The 20,008-nt window shown below is 44.4% G+C and overlaps 2 protein-coding genes across 3 annotated transcripts; one reads left to right on the plus strand and one right to left on the minus strand.

The window, feature by feature from the left end:
* Nucleotides 1-926: 926 nt before the first annotated feature.
* On the plus strand, nt 927-8,324 carry LOC118088496 (CMRF35-like molecule 8). The gene is made up of 3 exons (XM_035122209.3): nt 927-1,314; nt 3,602-3,752; nt 6,298-8,324. The coding sequence occupies exons 1-3, from the start codon at nt 927-929 to the stop codon at nt 6,395-6,397; spliced, it is 639 nt and encodes a 212-aa protein (XP_034978100.3). The 3' UTR covers nt 6,398-8,324.
* BCL2L15 (BCL2 like 15) lies at nt 8,149-18,822 on the minus strand. Of its 2 annotated transcripts, XM_088674405.1 has the most exons (5): nt 15,225-15,486; nt 13,441-13,527; nt 11,133-11,251; nt 10,208-10,423; nt 8,149-8,347 (listed from the first exon to the last, which is right to left on the minus strand). In XM_088674405.1, the coding sequence occupies exons 1-5, from the start codon at nt 15,340-15,342 to the stop codon at nt 8,309-8,311; spliced, it is 579 nt and encodes a 192-aa protein (XP_088530531.1). In that variant the 5' UTR covers nt 15,343-15,486; the 3' UTR covers nt 8,149-8,308. The 2 variants fall into 2 exon arrangements, with proteins under 2 accessions (XP_088530531.1, XP_088530532.1); XM_088674406.1 differs by lacking the exon at nt 13,441-13,527 and having other exon boundaries at nt 15,225-18,822.
* Nucleotides 18,823-20,008: the final 1,186 nt, after the last annotated feature.

Below are 20,008 nucleotides of genomic sequence, written 5' to 3' on the forward strand. Positions count from 1 at the left end.
ATTTGTGGTAGGGTGGGTGTGGATTGAGGGGGGCGGCATTTAGCTTTAAGCAACTTTCTGTTCCATTCTATCTTTTGATGATGTTTTTGAAGATACAATTTTTCAGCATATGAACCCCGAAATTTGGCATCTGCTCCAAACTTATGCCAAAGTGCTGCAACCGTTTTGCAGCATTTTATGGTGCAAACACCACATTCTGCAGAGCCCCCAAGCTGAGAAATTTATGCATCAAACTGGGGTTCATAGTTAACACTCCCCAAAAAATCCAACATTGCCCAATTTACTCCAAACCTCTGCCAAAGTTTTACAATGGCTTTGCTGTGTTTTGAAGCACAAACACCATGTTTTCCGGGGTCCGTCCCCCCCACCGGCAACAGAGTAATACTTTAAACCGGGATTTGGATTGAATTGGGCACTGTTATATTTTAAAGTCCATTCAATATCTGTCAAGGCCCATACTCGGAGCAGCTTCACAACATAAAAATGCAGAAGGAAAAATATATCTCTCACAGGTCAATATATTTTCCTTTTTTTCAATTTATAGAATGCAATTACAGTATGAAAATACAGAGCATTGCAAAATGGTTCTACTTCCAAAATCTGATTGTTCCACTCTACTGCTTACCCCAAGGGTGGGGAACCAATGGCCCTCCAGTTGTAGCTGGACTTTGATTCCAGACAGCCTGGCCTTTGGTCAAGAATGATGGTCGTTGTAGTCCAGCAGCAAGAACCACAGGTACCTGACCACCTAGGCTTTCCTAGGGGATATAATTGAGCAACCTTGAATGAGCAGGAAAAAATGGGACTCACACACCATAAATATTTTTTCAGTTTTTTCCTGTAAGGAGCAGTTAAGGAACATTTTAACACAAGAGGACTAATATATAGCTGCAGCAGAGAATGGAAGCTGATTCACGTTTAGTATGATGCAATTACCCAGGTACATTTTTGACATATCACCCCATGTTTTCCCCCCAACAGATTGTTTTACAGCATTCATTCAGAAAAATACAGAAGAGATAGCCACAGAGGGGACAAGCACAACAATAACTTGCTTCTATGATATGGAATACAGATTTGACAATAAATATTGGTGCCGAGGAAGTTCCCGAACATCTTGTGATATTTTAGGAGAAACAAAGAAGTTTGCGAAGTGGAACCATAAAAGCAGATTGACACTCCTTGATAACAGCAAAGGGGTCTTTTGGGTGACAATGCACCAGCTGACAGAAGATGATTCAGGAACATATTGGTGTGGAATTGATAGGCCTTTTACTGACATAATGACTTCAGTGAAACTGAAGGTAAATAAAGGTAAGGTATCATATGAGTCTCATCACTACCTTTATTGTTATAATGCAAATAGAAATAAAGTTCTTGTTACCGGCTCTGATGGAGTAAGTCAGCCTCATAAATACAGCAACTACATAAAAGTTAGCAGGCTCCATTTTTTTTTCATGCTGGCCAAAGAGGAAGGGATGTCCTTTCCTCTGTGGTAAGCATTAAAGCCTGGTTGTTGTTGTCTTTTTTTTTTTAAAGGACTTCTACCAAGCAGACTGGTGGAGGAGGAACAAAATGGCAAACTAATCTGTCCCCTCTCTGCAAGTATCCACCATTTCTGTGCTTGGTTGTAGACAAAGAAACTTTCCTTCCTCTACATTTGGAATTGAAACCAAGAGGGCTGGCAGAAAAAGGACAGAACAATGTATCCTTCCACTGTTAACCCTTCTCCCTTGCCAGCATAGAATTCCATGCACTCCTCTGCATAGAGCAGGGGTAGGCAATCTCAGGCACATGGGCCAGATGTGGCCCAATCACTTTCTCAATCCGGCCCACGGACAGTCCAGGAATCAGTGTGTTTTCACATGAGTAGAATGTGCGCTTTTATTTAAAATGCATCTCTGAGTTATTTGTGGGGCATAGGAATTCGTTCTTTTTTTCCCTTCAAAATATAGTCCGGCCCACCACATGGTCTGAGGGATGGTGGACCAGCCCACGGCTGCAAAAGGTTGCTGACCCCTGGCATAGAATTTCTAGGCACTTAGGGCTACCAGGAGGGTTGTTAAATACAGTACAAGGCTGGATTACTCAGTAGGCACCAGTCATGTTACATTAGGAAGGCCAAGAAAAGTATGCATAGATTCCCCCCAAAATTGGCATTCCAGTTACATATATAACTGGAGCAATTAGGGATTGCATAGAACTTCCCAGTAGTTTATGCACTTACAGTGCAATCTTATACAAGCAGTCTTCCTCTGTTCTCATTCATGCTGCTAATAGCAAGGTGTCACACACCTAACCTTACATCACACGAGTAAGGTATTCAGTTGCAAATCTCCATTTTGTGGGAGTTGTCTTTTGTTCTCAAGCAACCAAAGACAAATATGTGCAAATGAGTCTCTACTGGAGAAAACAGCCTCAGGCTGGAATACAAGCTAATGGAATCTGTGTGCAGAGAGAAAGACCTTTGATTTCAGATCTGTTTAGACTAATCTTATATTACTAAGAAGATGTACCTATGCTTGAATGAACACTTGATTTTATGCCACTATTTGGATGTAACATAATTTGCTTTTCATGTCTCTTTGAAGAAAGTTATGTTAGTAAAGCTTTGGAACCATATTTTGGTCCAGATAATTCTTATTCCAAGAGGAGTCAGTTTTTATTCATCATACCGCTTCAAGCTGTACAATATTAATATCTGCAATATGCTCAGTTTCAAAAAATCCAAGTTGTTGTTGGTTTTTTTAACTCAGTGGAATGGCTGTCATGCTGCTGTTCTGGCCTCTATTGATTGCTCTAGCCAATTCCTTCTCTATGGCATGTTATCCTATTGATTTTTTTTTAAAAAAAACAGCATGTTCTTTATAATTTTTCTTCCCTCCCACCCCCATTGCAATATGGGGAGGAGCAATCATGACCACTGAGGGGAGAGGATTTCCCACATGCCATGGTATTAATATAAACCACAGGTGCGGGTTTTGGGGGGGGTGAGGTGGGGCTGATGGCAGTTTTTGGTATTGTTTGGTTGCTGTCTGAGGCCCTGGACTATACTCACATCCCAGCTCTTATCAGGCCATGACGTGCAATCCAATGTCTTCCCCGGTCTACTCTAAGGTTACCAGATTTTTTTCAATGAATCCGGGGACACTTTTCAACTTCAATGGATTTTGTATAGGACTGATTTGTAAATCCAAGGATGGTCCCCGGGAAACGGGGGCTTGTCCTACTCTAGTCTGGCTTGTCCACTTTTGTTGCTGATGACAGACCACTGATAGAAGAACAGCGAGGTATCCGAGCTTCCATGCCTGCAATGGGGAGACTTGCCAGAACAAAAATCCTCTTCTGCCTGCCTCTCCCTAACAGTTACTGTAGAAAGATCCACTTTACCTTTTGGCCACTCTGATGCCAGTTCCAGAGATTCTAGGATCGCACCCTAAACCAAGAATTATTTTTCATTATTCATTGCTTGCACAGCTAATAACCATGAATCATTTCTGTAGTGTTTTTCAGTGTAAAGAGTGTGCTGCCTTTCTCATAGCACAAGCAATTTGCTCAGGACTGTAAATATAACAAATTATATTTCATTGCTATTGTTCAGCTCCTACAACACGTCACTATGTGCAAACCAGTCCTCCCTCCACTCTCTCATCTACAGCTGAGGTTACTACAGCTTTCCCAGATATTTCCGATTTTAATTTAAACACATCTCTGTCTTCCATTGCCACTTCTCATCATAACGTCACAGAAAGGTAAGTGCCATCTAATCAGAAGATTATATTTGGTAGCTAACTTTGCATAAACAGAATCCACATTTTGTTTCTAAATCAACCTTTTATTTCTGCTTTGGTGTGCATACTAGAAACAATGAGCCCCAGTTCATTATCTGCCACATTCCCAATAAAGGAGACAATGAAAAAATGTTGTACTTGCCAGTTTGGGGGTGGGTATACTCTGGTTGGGTTTGAACACAAAATTTGGTACGTTTCCTATGACTTAATCAGTGCATGTAGAATAACGTCTGACTATAATTAGCATAACTATTTATGTGTCTTGATCACCTCATTTGTCTCCTGAGAAATCTCTATGTGGGACAAGAAGCTACAGTTAGAACTGGATATGGAACAACTGATTGGTTCAAAATTGGGAAAGGAGTACGACAAGGCTGTATATTGTCTCCCTGCTTATTTAACTTATATGCAGAATTCATGCAAAAGGCTGGACTGGATGAATCCCAAACCGGAATTAAGATTGCCGGAAGAAATATCAACAACCTCGGATATGCTAATGACACAAACTTGATGGGAGACAGTGAGGAGGAATTAAAGAACCTTTTAATGAGGGTGAAAGAGGAAAGCGCAAAATATGGTCTGAAGCTCAGCATAAAAAAAAACCAAGATCATGGCCACTGGTCCCATCACCTCCTGGCAAATAGAAGGGGAAGAAATGGAGGCAGTGAGAGATTTTACTTTCTTGGGCTCCATGATCACTGCAGACGGTGGCCGCAGTCATGAAATTAAAAGACGCCTGCTTTTTGGGAGAAAAGCAATGACAACCCTAGACAGCATCTTAAAAAGCAGAGACATCACCTTGCCAACAAAGGTCTGTATAGTTAAAGCCAGCGCCGTCTTAAGCGCTCCCGGCGCCATGGTGTGCCGGATCCTCCAGCGCCCGCCGGATCCCTTCGGCGCCCTCCCGCCCCGTTCCGGCGCCCTCCCACCCCGTTCCCCAGCGCGGTGGGCGGGTGGGCGCCGCGCACCGCGCGGGTGCAACAGGCGCTGCTGCGCGGCAGGCGGGCGGGCAGGCGCAGCTGCGCGGCAGACCGGTCGGCCAGCGGGTGGGCGCAGCTCGCGGCGCTCTCCTGGCGGGCCGGTGCCATGGTGCCCTGCGCCACCCAGCCTGTACGTAGGGCCGGGCCTAGTTAAAGCTATGGTTTTCCTAGTATTGTAGTGATGTATGGAAGTGAGAGCTGGACCATATAGAAGGCTGATCGCCAAAGAATTGATGCTTTTGAATTATGGTGCTGGAGGAGACTCTTGAGAGTCCCATGAACTGCAAGAAGATCAAACCTATCCATTCTGAAGGAAATCAGCCCTGAGTGCTCACTGGAAGGACAGATCCTGAAGCTGTGGCTCCAATACTTTGGCCACCTCATGAGAAGAGAAGACTCGCTGGAAAAGACCCTGATGTTGGGAAAGATGGAGGGTGCAAGGAGAAGGGGATGACAGAGGACGAGATGGTTGGACAGTGTTCTTGAAGCTAGGAACATGAGTTTGACCAAACTGCGGGAGGCAGTGCAAGACAGGAGTGCCTTGCATGCTCTGGTCCATGGGGTCACGAAGAGTCGGACACGACTAAATGACTAAACAACAATTTATGTGTCTTAAATGCATCACTTTTATGTGACTTCAAAGTATCACTTTCAAGGACTGGGAAGTTCAACCACCAACACCCACTTCCAAACCTTATCTATGATTAAAATAAAAAAATTCCTTCAGTAGCACCTTAAAGACCAACTAAGTTTTTATTTTGGTATGAGCTTTCGTGTGCATGCACACTTCTTCAGATACAGTGAAATGGAAGTTTCCAGGCACTTATGTAGAGAAGGGGTGGGGAGGGGTGGGGATGGGGAGGGGGGATCACTCAGAAGGGTGGTGGAGGGACCTGGTTTGAACAGAGATATCGGGTTCTTATCTCATTATACATGATAAGCGATCTTCAGCCATCTCAACCCTTGCTTTTTCATGCAAAACCATTTGCAGTCGTTTGCGGTCATCAACAGCTATCAGTCAGTCAATCACCCATTTCCACCACCCTTCTGAGTGATCCCCCCTCCCCATCCCCACCCCTCCCCACCCCTTCTCTACATAAGTGCCTGGAAACTTCCATTTCACTGTATCTGAAGAAGTGTGCATGCACTTTTATTTTACTTCGATCCAGACCAACACGGCTACCTACCTGTAACCTTATCTATGATTGCTATTGCTTTCTTGCTGGAGGCTAAAACTAGCATTTAACACCTTTTGTTCTGCAGCAATCAATTGTGGGGGTGAGGGGTCCACAGTTAAGGCATAACTACAATTTCCCTTTGGTGCCAAGATGTATACAAATGGCCGGGTGGTGGTGTATATCATCACCAGGAGAGTAAAAGCTTGTCTTTCCCCATCACAAGATACAGGGCTCATAATGGTTAAATTTCCTTTAGTTGAGATATGACTCCAGTTTGTAATTTATTTTCTTGCAAAATCAGTAAGAGCAGTTGTTTAGGATTTCACTCCCTTTCCTCCTCTGTTTTAGAAACTGGAATTATAGCCCATGGGGTATTCTACGCTGGGTGTTCATGGTTCTTCTCATGGCTTCTTTCATTCTGATTCATTGGAACATCATATCTATATAATGTAAGAGTGTGCTTATTGTCAACTATTACCCTGAGGGTTATTACAGTCTATTTAAGAGCATATTGGATTTATTAGTGAAAATCTTTGGCCCAGGAAAGCAAAGAACTGTAGAGGAGGAAGCTGTAGAGGAGAACCACTTTCCAAAGCCCAGTGGGCTAAAGAGGCTTCATCGTGGGTCACCGGGTGGGGGGCTTAGGTCTCACGTGCCAGAACATCTCAGACCACCCCAGGAGAAAGGAATTTTCCCCTGCCTAATCATCACCAAAAGCAGAATCCTTTATACTAATCACCCATAACCAATTCAGCCTTATTGTTGAGATTAGAATGCAGAGAGCAGTAATGGCATGAACAAGTTAAGGAGGTACTGTATCAAATTTCGGAGATATTAAATTTAGTAAAACACCCTAAAGTGAGCTATTCTCCATGCTATAGTGGCACTAAATGAAACTGAGGGGAAATGCCCTACTGTTTTATACAGCAGGGATTGCAAACCTGTGGTTCTCCATAAGTTGTTGGCCTACAGGTTGCATCATTTCTGACCATTGACGTTGCTGATTGGGGCTGGTAAGGAACTGGAATCCAACATCATCTTAAGGAACCACAGGTTCCATAGCCCTGTTACAAACCCTGTTTCTCCGAAAATAAGATGTATCTAAAATAAGCCATAGCAGGATTTTTAAGCATTCAAGGAATATAAGCCATACCCCAAAAATGAGCCATAGTGATAGGCAGTTTAACCTTGTAGGTTAAACTGTACCATACATAATAAAAAAATAAGACACCCCCTGAAAATAAGCCATAGTGGTTTTTTTAGGAAAAATAAATATAAGACGGTGTCTTATTTTCGGAGAAACACGGAAGGATGGCCAGAGTGGGCAAGTATAAAATTATGTTGGTTGACCCCTCCCTTTTTTGTCTTTTAAAGTGCTTTAAAAAAGGTTAAGGTACCCCTGACCATTAGGTCCAGTCGCGGACAACTCTGGGGTTGCGGCGCTCATCTCGCTCTGTAGGCCAAGGGAGCCAGCGTTTGTCCGCAAACAGCTTCTGGGTCATGTGGCCAGCATGACTAAGCCGCTTCTGGCGAACCAGAGCAGCGCAGGGAAGCGCTGTTTACCTTCCTGCCAGAGTTGTACCTATTTGTTTACTTGCACTTTGACGTGCTTTCGAACTGCTAGGTTGGCAGGAGCTGGGACAACGGAAGCTCACCCCATCATGGGGATTCGGCCGCCAACCTTCTGATCGGCAAGCCCTAGGCTCTGTGGTTTAGACCACAGTGCCACCCGTGCCACCTTAAAGTGCTTTACAAAGCTTAAAAAACAAAACAAAACTAGGCTTATTTTTGCAGATGGCAAAATGAGATACAGTAGTACCTCTACTTACGAATAACTCTACTTACAAATGTTTCTACTTACGAACGGAGCTCCGTCCGCCATCTTGAATGCGGTTTAGATAGGATTTTTTCAACTTACGAATTTTTTCTCCCAATGCATTCCTATGGGATTTGACTTACAAATTTTTTCGACTTACGGATGTGCGTTTGGAACACATTAAATTCGTAAGTAGAGGTAACACTGTACACCTAGAGAGTTGAGCTGAAATATGTGGCCCAATTTTCCAAGTGTTCAAAGCAAAACTATATAGTTATCACAGGAACATACAATCAGTTAATCCAAGCCAATGAAAGATGGAATGTTGTGCACAAGTGTGGTCACATGAGTGACTTTGGGCATCACGGAAGGCTCACAACACCTACCGGTAGACACCATCATTTTATTTTATTTGGTGTTTTAAATTAAAACAAAGCAAAATAAAGGCAGGTCGTGTGCAATTCTAGTGCAGGAAAGTTTACCAGCTCCATTTCTCTTAGAGTAGTAAAGCAGAGCTAGGCATATTTTATTAAAAGTGATATATTAGGGATTATTTTGTCCTCTTCTGTTTTCAAGGTTCTCCTAAAATAAAAAAGAAGGTATTAATTGGAAAAATGAAGAAAAATGAGCAAATGGAAATAAAAGTTCTAGCTTAGAAGCACCTTGTAAAGATCCCATCACACAGAGACAAGGCTCGAGATAAATACTGGAAGTAACGGAGGCATACAGACAAAATGAGGGGTGTGTGCCTGTGACGTTTGAGCAGATCCATTCCTGATTCAGAACAGAATGGTCTAAGCACAGCTTGCTCCATCCCAAGATTTATGGAAATTCTGGTAGCAGGGACTCCTGTGAGCAGGGAAAGTACTCTACAATAAGCTACTGATTTAGCAAACATCGTCTCTATCTATGTTCTGTGCCCCCGGCCTCTAAACTCAACAGCACCCATGCATTGGGGGGCTGCACCCTCTTCTTTTTAGGAATAGGATATCTCCATATATCAGACAGAGAAGGAGCAGCTGCTTCCCCTCCTCCCAGCTCCAACGGCCAATTGCCCTGCAATTACACCCTGTTACCATCCATCAGCTGTGTCTCTGCCTGTTGTTCTATTCTGTTGCAGGGGCAGATTTTCATAAAATAGCACCCTGAGCAAGGACAAAATTTGGTGGCACCCCATAATATTGATTTTCACAATAATTCCTTTTGGCACAGCTGCTTTTAAATGGATCTTCTCAGTATGCACCCCTATAAATATATTATTATTACTATTGTTATTAATGTTATTTTTTTGCCCCCTCAGCTCAGCACCCTGTGCAGGAGAACCACCCACACTGCCCTAAATTTGGCGCTGCTCTATTGCAAACTATTGCCATCTTATGCTCTGGTAATCTCTAGGATAGATTACATTGATCCTGGCCTGAATGCACTAGCAGCCTATCAGTTTCCAGGTCTAGTTCAAAGTGCTGGATTTGACCTATAAAGCCTTAAATGGATCAAGACCACAACACCTCAAGGACCGCCTCTTTCCATATGAACTGACCTGAACCCTGCAATCATCCTCTGAGGCCCTTCTTCATGTGCCTCCTCCATGAGACGGCTGCAGGGTGGTAACACTAAGTCGGGCCTTTTCTGTGGTGGCTCCCCATTTTGTGGAAGGCTCTCCCCAAGGAGGTTTGACTGGCGCCTTCATTACACAGCTTTAGGCTCCAGATGAAAACATTTCTCTTCAACCAGGCATGCGGCTGATTTAACATTCTACGTCCTTTTAAATGTGGGGGTGGGTGGGTTATTGGTTGGGTTTTTTTTGTTTTGTTTTGGGGGATGTATTTTGTGTTTTCATTTTGTATTTTTATGTTGTGAACTGCCCTGTGATCTTCGGGTGAAGAGCACTATTTTAATAAATAAAAATACTGTAAATAAATTGTAAGTTGTAGGGTTGCCAGGTCAAGAGCATCCCAGACCCTAAGATTTCAGGGCCCAAACCTGAGACCTAGAGGTGACCCCAGGTGATGTCATGGAGGCAGCCCTTAGTTATTCTTCTTTCTCACTGAGCCCTGGAGACAGAGGAGAGCAGACCACCCCCTTAGAATGTATGCAGTAATTTGCAGCCAGCTCTAGCTGGACTGAAGCTTACAAGCTACATGCACAGTCTTCTTCATTATTATTATTTTTAAGGCACCCTCACCCACCTGGGGATTGAAACCTTTCCCTCTGCCACCTGGAGGGGACCAGGCAAACCTGGAGATTTTAGGTCAGCCCTGGTGCCCTGTTAATCCTTGTAAACTGCCTTAAAGATTTTCTGATTGAAAGGCAGGAAATAAATCTTGAAAACAAACTAAAGCATCGCTGTATTGAGAAAGTGTTGGGAGTTTTTACACTTCACTGGGTGAACTGCTGAATGGAGATGGTTGAACTGGGTACCCAAATGCTAACTTAACTCACCCAGCCTCCTTGCCTTTCAATATAGCGTCTCACTTCCGGAGCTGCATCGATTGCCTCTGTGAATAAGCGCGGTTGGGCTACACTATGAGCCTTCTTTGCAATGTATCTAAACAACTTTACAGCGACAATTAGGAAAGCTCTTTCATATTCCAGCTCAGGATTCTGAATTGTCCAGGTCTTGCTGAGAGTCTCAACGTTTTCTTTGAATTTCCTTCCCTGTAAACAGAGAATGGAAATTTCTAACATACACACAAGACTACAAAATAAAGGGCCAGTACACTGGGGAGGCAGCTCTAATGTGCAACACGCACGCACGCACACACACACGCACACACACGCACACACACACACACACACACACACACACTTAGGCGAGCCAGCTTGCCCCCACGATTAAGGGGGCCAGCATGCAAGACATAATCACATCACACGTGTGTAATACATGCACACCGTGCAGCATGCACAAGTGACATGAGCACGCCATGCAGCGTGCAGATGTTGGGGTGGAAAATTGGGGGGGTGAATGGGGACACACGCTCCATGTTGATATATGTTACTGTATCTTTAAGATGAATAGAATCTTAAGAACAAGGCTCTCAGCTACTTATTCAGGTAGAGAATGTCAAGTTCACTGGGTGGCTGTTGTACATATATGGGTGCCTACTTTTTAATATGATATCTTTTCTAAATTACTTCTGTGTTCTGCAAGACCTCACCAGAAATAGATGCCAATGCCAGCATCAGGATGGGGTGCCTGCGGGAGAGCCACCTTGGGGGCTTCTGCCACCTGAGGTGGCAGCTTCACCCTGCCTAATGGCTGGGCCGGCCCTGTACATGGAAGCTGTTTTATTCAGAGCAGGGAAGTTCCCTATGAGCAGAGATTGAGGTGGTGTTTTTTTGTTGGAGAGGTAGGAAGGTATATTACCTCTGCCTCTATGACCTCCCGCGCTGGTCTCTCCAAGTCTGCATTAAACTGATCTCCTAGGCGCCTCAGGGTATCGGCAATAGGAGCTGGGTCAAAAGAGCTTGCAGCTCTATGTTCAGCTTGGAAGAAAGTAAACAGAGACTTATGTTTTAAGTCCTAGTAACGTTTTAGTAATATTAATTATATCTAGGCATAACCCAGACAGCTTTAGGCACTGTCTGGAGAGGGCTACACAAAACTGCTATCCCAAAGAACACACAATGAAAAAGGCAAGACTACACACAGAACAGAGGAGGAAAGAGAACAGAGCAAGCATGGAAGGTGAGGTGGAGAGGCTGGAAAAGGTTTGTTTTATTTTACATGTATTAGAGAGAAATTCCCACTCAACCTGCAGCTGTCCAGCCCATATATCTTTAGTCATCACACCTCGCTTTGATATTCTGGCAGGGATGCAGCAGGCTGTTAGGAAACATTAACTCCTGCATCTCCAAGCAGACACCAACTTCCTCTCCTCTTGTAACGGGAGTGGGTTCACTCCCTCCACCCTCACCCCCCAAACTCAGATGTCCACCAGCTGGCACCAAATACAAAAGAAGGGCAAACATATACTGAGAATTAAGGGATAAGGCACCTCTAAAGGTATGTCGCCCCACAAAATAGCTTTCGGGATTAGAATTCAGGTCATAGTCCCAACACACAAAAATCCATTTACTGTTTTCCCCTCTTTGTTTCAGCAAACTGATTGGAGTGGTGTATGTGTTGTTCTACTGTTATACAGTTCAGTGTCAGAAACCCTTGGTGATCTGCTCCAAACCACCCAGAGACCTATTACCTACCTTTTGCCCACCCAGTTTTACAATGCTGTTCCCAAATAATAATAAAAATCCCTAAAGCCTAGAGGGACAATGAACGCTTGTATGTTGCAGCTTCTCCTTAAGTGCACATTAGTTTGCTACTGTGTGATTTGCGTGACAGTGACTTCTTCTGGTCCAGCCTTAGCCATGCTGTCATGAGAATCCCAAGGCAAAAGGCTCCCTCTTCTTGTAGACCAGACCACACAAGGGTATGCGCATGCTCTGGCCCTTATGACACCAAGGACCGTCATCCTTGGTGCAGAGAACTCCAGAAGGCCCCTAAACAAGCATGGTGGCATAGCTATCCTTTCCCTCCTCCTTCGTCAGGCATTATTTCCCAAGTATTTTAGAGTTGTCTCCCTCTTGACTTTGCCTTTCACTTTCCTGTTTAGCAATCTTCTCATTTGGGGAAGCTTCCTCTTCTGAAATCAGATGCGACCATGTCAGATTTTATTTGCAACTGGCCATTTACAACATACGGCTACGTACATAACATAGCTAAGCTGGTAGAGCATGACACTCTTAATATTGGGGTCACGAGTTCAAACCCCACACTGGGCAAAAGATTCCTGCATTGTAGGGGGTTGTAGAAGACGACCCTCGTGGTCCCTTCCAACTCTACAATTCTATGAATGTCTTCTTTGAATTTTTATTTAATAGCACTATAATAACTGCTCCCAAATGGCTCAACTATTATATCCTGTACCAGGTCCTGGGAACCAATCAAGATTAGGTCCACCATCACCACACCTCCTGACGGTTCCATCATCAATAAGGCATCAAGGAATTTAATGTATCTGTCGTGACTTAACATATATGTGGCCAGTCTCTGCGAGGGTAGTTTAAGTCGCCCATTGCTACATTTCCCCTTTCGGGTGCTTCCTTGACTTCATTCTTCATCTCAAGATCTTCCTGTGCATTTCGATCAGGAGGGGTGATACCACATCGCCTATACTGTACTAAAATACTCCTGCATTCCAGTGAGCCTAAAGGCCTTGCCTTACATGGCAATTTCAGAGCCAGTATGGAATATTGAGCAGGGTGCTGAAGCAGGGATTGGGGAGACCCAGGTTCAATTTTCCACTAGCTGACTTTGGGACACCTGCCATTTCTCAACCCAACCCTACCTCATAGCATTGCTGTGAGGATGAAATTTGGAGGATGAGGGAGCCATGTTTACTGCCTTGAGCTCTTCAGAAGAGAGATATAAACTGAATAAGTGAACTGCCAGTGCCCAGCTTGGGCTGACTGTCCTGCTATGTCCAAATACACTGAGTGTTAGTATTTAGAACTGTGCTAAGCTTTAGAGTGACAAAGAGCATGTTCAGACAAAACTCTCTGCTTCGCAGGAAGTTTTGTGCGAAAACTGAATTTGTGCTCCTCTGGTAGCATCAGCTTACTTTGTGCTATGTTACTTCAGAAGGTGGTTCCTAAAAAAATGATATGTACATTACCCTGAAAGTGTGAGATCTGCCTTTGACTTTGCTGGGCTTCATCTCTTGTCTCACTGGTAGCACTGGCAAACAGGGAAGGACATGGGCCTGGCGAAAGACATGGCAATTGTAACTTTCTATGCTACCAACGCCTTTCCTTTTTGGATTGCTCATAATAAAGTAATAAGCAACCATGACAACCGCCCAACTCACTTGTTGTCATCTTTGCAGTCATTACACAGAAGAGCAAGATATGAAATGATCTTGCATTTGCACATAGGTTTTGACTGCATTTCAAGGAGAAACAGCCTTGGACAGTTTCCAACTTGGGGAGTGCTAAAGATTGCCTTCTCCTAACAGGTTTTAATTGCCTGCAAAACACTTGAATTACATCCTGTCATGGGTTAATTATAGCGCCATCCTCTGCTGAAAGTGGGAAAATATCAGAGGAAGCAGAAAAGCAGGCAGACTTCCTTAGCCAGCTTTCTGGCGACAGATCCAGGAAGAGTCTTCTGCAAGAATCTGCTTTCAGTGACAGGTTATAAATGTTTGTGAGTGTGTTTTCCTCACCCCACCCCAATTCACAAGCCTTCATTTTGCCTATTGTAAAATATGCTAACATGTGCTCTTCTGCACCTGCTGAGAATATATTGTATTTTTCCGTGTATAACTTGCCCCCGTGTATAACACACACCCTATTTGGGGGGACTCCAAATTACGAAATTGGGGGGCAGAGGGAGATTGCCCAGAGTTGTTCAGCTTTTGGGTGGGGGATGGCCCAGAGTTGTGGAACTTTTTAAATCGGGGATTGCCGAAAATAGCTCACCCGCCCAATTGCCGCAGCGACAGCCAATCAACACCAGCCCTTTCCGCAGCCACCAATAACACTCCCAATTGCCGCTGACAGTCTCCTGCTCACAGCAACCAATCCCATGCCGCCCCAATGCACTATCCGTGTACAAGACGGCACCCAATTTTTAACATAATTTTTAGATTTAAAAAAACCTCGTCTTATACACGGAAAAGTACGGTATATGCATTGATAAACACACAATTAATTGGGGGGATTGTAATGCAGGCTGGGTAATAATTGAAGGGATAAGGACATGTACATACCACCCCATCATAGACTATCCACTACTGTGGATGGGAAACATTGGTTTAGAACTCAGAGGCATTTTTTAAAAAACTACTTCTCTGTGAATACCCCTGCCTAATTGCACACATGGGAAAATTGAATGTCAGTTACCTGCGTGAAATAGCTCCCCCCCCCCAACATATGGGCACAGACAATTTTTAAGGTGCTCAGAAAATCCTTCTGTAATGAAGAACAAGGAATAAATACTATAAACAAACTTCAGTGTTAACTATTGACTTAATATCAAACTGCTACCACAGCAATGTGAAACCAACCCTCATTCGTAACAGACATTCTGAAGGCAGCCCAGTTTAGGGAAGCTTTTAATGTTTAACAGACTATTGTATTTTAATATTCTGTTGGAAGCTGCCTAGAATGGCTGGGGAAACCCCGCCAGATGGGTGGGGTATAGATATTATTATTATTATTATTAGTAGTAGTAGTAGTAGTAGTAATAGTAGTTGTATTATGGCAGCAAGGCAACAAACTCTTATTGTACCCGCAAGTGTTAGCAGACTATTAACCAGCTAAAAGTTTTATACCAAGCCTCTTCGCCTGCCTCTTCGCTTGCATGCAATTTTAATCGGCAGTTCCTGGTTACACAGCTCTAGAAGAGGGAGGAAGTGGTTAGAAACCTTCATACTTCTCCACGAACAAATAATCTTACCTTCACCACACACACTTAGGACACGAAATTCTGTTTCCGATTTTTGCCCTGGGAAGTCAGCAAGCAATGCTTCTGCAATCTGCTCCACCTGTTCCTCAAAAGTCATTAAGTCCTTCATGTTAGCTGTTCTCTATTCCAAACACAAGTTGCTGCCACGGCTTTCCACCAGTTGTGCTTCCTATGGCTGCACAAGTTCAAGTTTGTAGTAGCACCCAGCCTCCTTTCAGGCCAGAATATATGAATATATGAATTTATGAATATATGAATTTAAAGCTAGATCCTCCTCAGACCAGGCTACCATTACAAGAGGAAGCTTGTTCTTGTGTTGCAACTGCAGCTACACCCATATCTTTATTAGCATAGCTATCTACTTTAAACAGTAAGTGTCACCACAAGGAAGTAATGAGGGAACAAAGTCTAGTACAGCTTTCTCTTCCTCCTTTCCAGAAGCTCAGTCAAATTCTTGTTACACGTAGGTAGCCATGTTGGTCTGTCATAGTCGAAACAAAATAAAAAAATTCCTTCCAGTAGCACCTTAGAGACCAACTAAGTTTGTCATTGGTATGAGCTTTCGTGTGCATGCACACTTCTTCAGATACACAAATTCTTGTAAGAGCAACTATACGGTAGTTATGTGCATGGCAACTATGTATTAGCTTCTCACATTCTGTTCATTATAGTATTTTTTACTTGTTTCCTGCAAAACAAATAAATATTTCCTAGATAGAATTGTGACGGGTATAGGGCTCCGTTGAGTTGTTTATGACTCAATTAGGAGCCTCTGATTATCGCCCGGCGCGCTTCCTCTCAGCTTCTCTGCTTACGTAGAACCGGGCTGGCAGTAAAACACACACACAGCAGAGTTCGTCTTCTCACACAGCGAAAGCTTGTATAGCCGTTGGATAAAAAGCCTCTTAAGAACACACAGAGTCCAAAGTGTTCTTAATAACTACTTAAGTTTATTCTAGAGAGAAAAATAACAAACAACCTGGTGAGAGCGCAGACATCTTGCGACCGTCTCCCAGGCAGAAACGAAACCAACTGCAACATACAGAAACACTTCTGGTACATTCTGTAACATGATATTCCTCAGTGGTCAGGTGCTACAGTACACAGTTAACTCTTTAGTTACTTGTTACTCATCACACCCCCTCTCACCTGAACACTGGGGATAGCGGGTATCCAAACTTACCCCAAAACCAACCCTTCACAGAATTCCCCATGCCGTTGGAAACTCAAGGGTTTTGTGAACCCATCTGCTAGGTTCTCTTGGCTTGGACAATACCTCAACTTCACCAAGCCTACCTGTATGCTCTGACATACGTTTCGGAAGCGGATGTCTAAGTGTTTGGTTCTGGCCTTGAACTGTCCAGACTCCGCCAGTCTCAAAGATGGTTGATTGTCGCCCCAAACAGTGATGGGCTGGCTACAATCACCCCAGATTTCCTGGACCAAACATCTGTAGTACTCCAATTCAGTGCATGTCGCAGACAACGCACAGAATTCGGCTTCCGTGGAAGACATTGCTATTAGGCTTTGCCTGCGCGACCGCCAACCAATCAGGGCATTTCCAAACTTGACTACCAAACCAGTCACTGACTTCCTGTCTTCCTGATTGGCCCAATCAGCATCTGCAAAACAAGTGAGTTGTGGCTCACCTTGCGCTGACATCTCCAAACAATACTCTTTGGTCTCCTGCAAATACCTAAGCACTCTCTTAATGCCATTCCAAGCATGCACGCTAGGTTTCGATGCTTCTCTACTGAGCAAATTGACTGCAAAAGCAATATCTGGTCTGCTCCATTGTGACAAATACAACAGACTCCCTAGCGCTGACTGAAACACTTCAGGACTCTCAAACGCTACTTTGTCTTTCACTTGTGAATCTTTCACAAAGTTTGTCTCCATGGGTGTTCTGACCCCTTTACAGTCAGACATTCTGAACTTCTCAAGCAAATGTTCAATCTTGCCTTTCTGACTGAGCAAGAAACTTCCATCCTCAGTTCTGTCTATCTGCACACCTAGATAAACATTCACTGCACCTAGATTCTTGAGTTTGAACCTCTTGCCTAGCTCTTTTGCAAACTTCTGCACTTGCATCTGGCTCTTTGCTAAGCAGATCAAGTCATCAACATAGACAAGCAACAGTTCTTGCTGTTCTCCTTCACCTCTGAGATACAGACAACTGTCAGCTAGACTCTTCCTGAAACCTAGGCTTTTCAAAACAGAATCAAGACATGAATTCCAATCTTTAGCGGATTGCTTCAGACCGTAGATCGACTTGTGCAGCTTCCACACCTGACCTGGCACGTCACTCTCAAACCCTGGAGGAGGCAACATGTACAACTCCTCCTGGAGGTCAGAGTTCAAATAAGCGGTGTCCACATCAAAGTGGTTGACCACTAGGCCTCTCTGCGCTGCAGTCACTAAAAGCATCCTGAAAGATTCCGCTCTCGAAGTCGGACTAAAGACATCTGTGTAGTGGATTCCTTTCTTCTGAGTAAAACCTCTAGCCACTAACCTAGCCTTGTACTGAGGCTCTCCAGTCACTGTGGGTTTCAGCCTGTAGACCCACCTACAACTGACTGCTTTCTTACCTTCTGGCAACTGTGTTAGGCTATACACACCAAGAGATTGCATGGAGTTCAACTCTTTCTCCATTGCAACTTTCCACTTCCTAGCTTCCTCCACTGACAACTGTTGCACCTCTTCAAAGCTTTCAGGCTCACACACTGCTAGGTTCGCCCATACACTGACAGCTGAAAACCTTTCAGGTGGTTTACCTTTCGTGGTGCGTTTTGAACGCCTTGGTCCCACATCTTCCCCCTCTAAATCCGAACTGCTTGTCTCTGACTGTGGCTCTCTCGGACTAGCAGCACTGTCAAGAGACCTACTACGCTTTGCAGCCCCCTCTGGGCTCGCTTTGGGTGAAGTGGGTGACCTACCACGTTTGCTGTACTTCCCAGGCTTGACCTGGGGTGAAGTCGGTGCGCTTCTGACTACTTGCTTCACTTCCCTAGGAGCTACACCACTTGGACCAGCTGCCTGACCTGGATCTGGTCCTGCAGCACCTGGAACTCCAGCATCAGCTACCTGAGTTTCCTCTTCCTGGTCAAAACCTGAAGACCAGTCAAGAAGAACTTCGGGGTTAGCATGAATGCGTCTCCAGCCCTCTTGTTCACAGAACGTAGCACTCCTGCTAATGTGAACGCGGGTTTGGTCCCCCTCTGCTGGTACAAACCTCCAAGCCTTTGAGTTTGGTTCGTAACCACAGAAGATCATTTTTCTGGATCTTGATCCTCCCTTTCTGTGCTTCTGCTTTGGAATTAGAACCCAAGCCTCACACCCAAAAGTTCTGAAATAGTGCACCTCCGGAACTTTGCCATACAACATGTAGTAGGGTGTGTTGTCCACAACTGAATTAAAAGCGCGGTTTGAACAATAATTCACAAATTTATAACATTCCCCCCAAAACTTCTGGGGTAGTCCTGCATCAAACAACGTTGCCTCCACCAGTTCAGACAGCGTTCTAAATTTCCTTTCAGCTAAACCATTCTCCTGTGGACTAAAAGGAGCGGTTTTCCTGTGCCTAATTCCCTTGCTTCGGAAAAACCCTTGTAGTTCTGCACTCAAAAACTCTCCCGCCCTGTCACTCTGAAAACACTGGACAGTGACGGAGAACTGCAGTTCTACTTCGGCTACCCACTCCTGTATCACTCTGGCAGCCTCCCCCTTCTCTTTCAGTGTTATGACCCAGGAAAAATGGCTGAAATCATCCAAAAGACACAAAACATATTTTGAACCACCTAAACTTAACGTTGACATAGGCCCAGAAATATCCAAATGCACTAACTGAAATGGCTTTGTGCTCTTCCTCTCAGACCTAGGATAAGAGCATCTCTTCGTCTTCGCTTTAGCACATGCGCGGCATTGCAGGTGTTTTTGACATGGCTTGAACCTGCAACCTTTGACAAAATCAGGGGCTTTTTGCACATAAGGAAAAGACATGTGACAATATTTTCTGTGCCAAGCATGAATACAATCCTTATGGATAGCGCCCTCTGTGCCCTTTGGGGTATTGGCACTTTTAGCCTGAGCATCACCAGTGTAACTTCCACCTGCTTGCCCCCTCCCATCTAGGACAAACAGACCATCAGACCCAACAGTAACACTTACCAGCTCAGCCCCATCTCTGGCAATTTTGCAAACACCATTAGCAAAACTTATTTCAAAGCCCTCACGCAATAAGCAAGACACACTTAAAAGACCATTTTCCATGCCTGGTACAACATAAACATCAAGGTTAGTGTCTAAGCATTGCATATAAAAAACACCCTTGCTTTTAATTGTTCCAGAAGAACCATCAGCAAGATGCAGGCTCTTTTCATCTTCAAGTGGCCTGCAGTTCAGGATCTGTCCTGAAGGAGGTACAAGATGATGGGTGCTGCCTGAGTCGATAATAAAAGCGAAACTGTCCTGTCCTTTGTTTCGAATCGTTGCTAAGGCAGCAGAAAGACGGCTGACAGGCTTATCTGGAGTTTTCCCACGTCCTCTGCCTTGGCGCTGCTGGCTGGTCCCACGACCACGTCCGCTGGGTTGCCTGGCACCTGGCTGAGTGACCTTGGCTGCTTCCGGAGCTGGGCAGAATCTCGCTACGTGCCCCGGCTCCTGGCACCGAAAACAAAGCCTTGTTGCGCACGCACTCACAGTGGATTCCTCAGTGCTTTTTACTGCACCCCCACTGGCTTCTTTGCGCCCACGGCCCCCCTTCTCAGCCGATTCTT

The sequence above is a fragment of the Zootoca vivipara genome, chromosome 7, assembly GCF_965207765.1.
Source record: "Zootoca vivipara chromosome 7, rZooViv2.hap1.1, whole genome shotgun sequence".
In the NCBI taxonomy this organism is placed as follows: domain Eukaryota; kingdom Metazoa; phylum Chordata; class Lepidosauria; order Squamata; family Lacertidae; genus Zootoca; species Zootoca vivipara.

What these genes read in the sequence shown, in the direction of transcription:
- BCL2L15 (XM_088674405.1), bottom strand. Translation starts at nt 15,342, where the DNA reads ATGAAGGACTTAATGACTTTTGAGGAACAGGTGGAGCAGATTGCAGAA. An exon ending in GCAGATCTCACACTTTCAGG is followed by an intron (nt 11,252 to 13,440) that starts GTAATGTACATA and finishes CTTTCTTCCAAG; the next exon opens with CTGAACATAGAGCTGCAAGC. An exon ending in TTGAAAGGCAAGGAGGCTGG is followed by an intron (nt 8,348 to 10,207) that starts GTGAGTTAAGTT and finishes TTTTTATTTTAG; the next exon opens with GAGAACCTTGAAAACAGAAG.
- LOC118088496 (XM_035122209.3), top strand. Translation starts at nt 927, where the DNA reads ATGCAATTACCCAGGTACATTTTTGACATATCACCCCATGTTTTCCCC. An exon ending in GAAACTGAAGGTAAATAAAG is followed by an intron (nt 1,315 to 3,601) that starts GTAAGGTATCAT and finishes GCTATTGTTCAG; the next exon opens with CTCCTACAACACGTCACTAT. An exon ending in CATCATAACGTCACAGAAAG is followed by an intron (nt 3,753 to 6,297) that starts GTAAGTGCCATC and finishes CCTCTGTTTTAG; the next exon opens with AAACTGGAATTATAGCCCAT.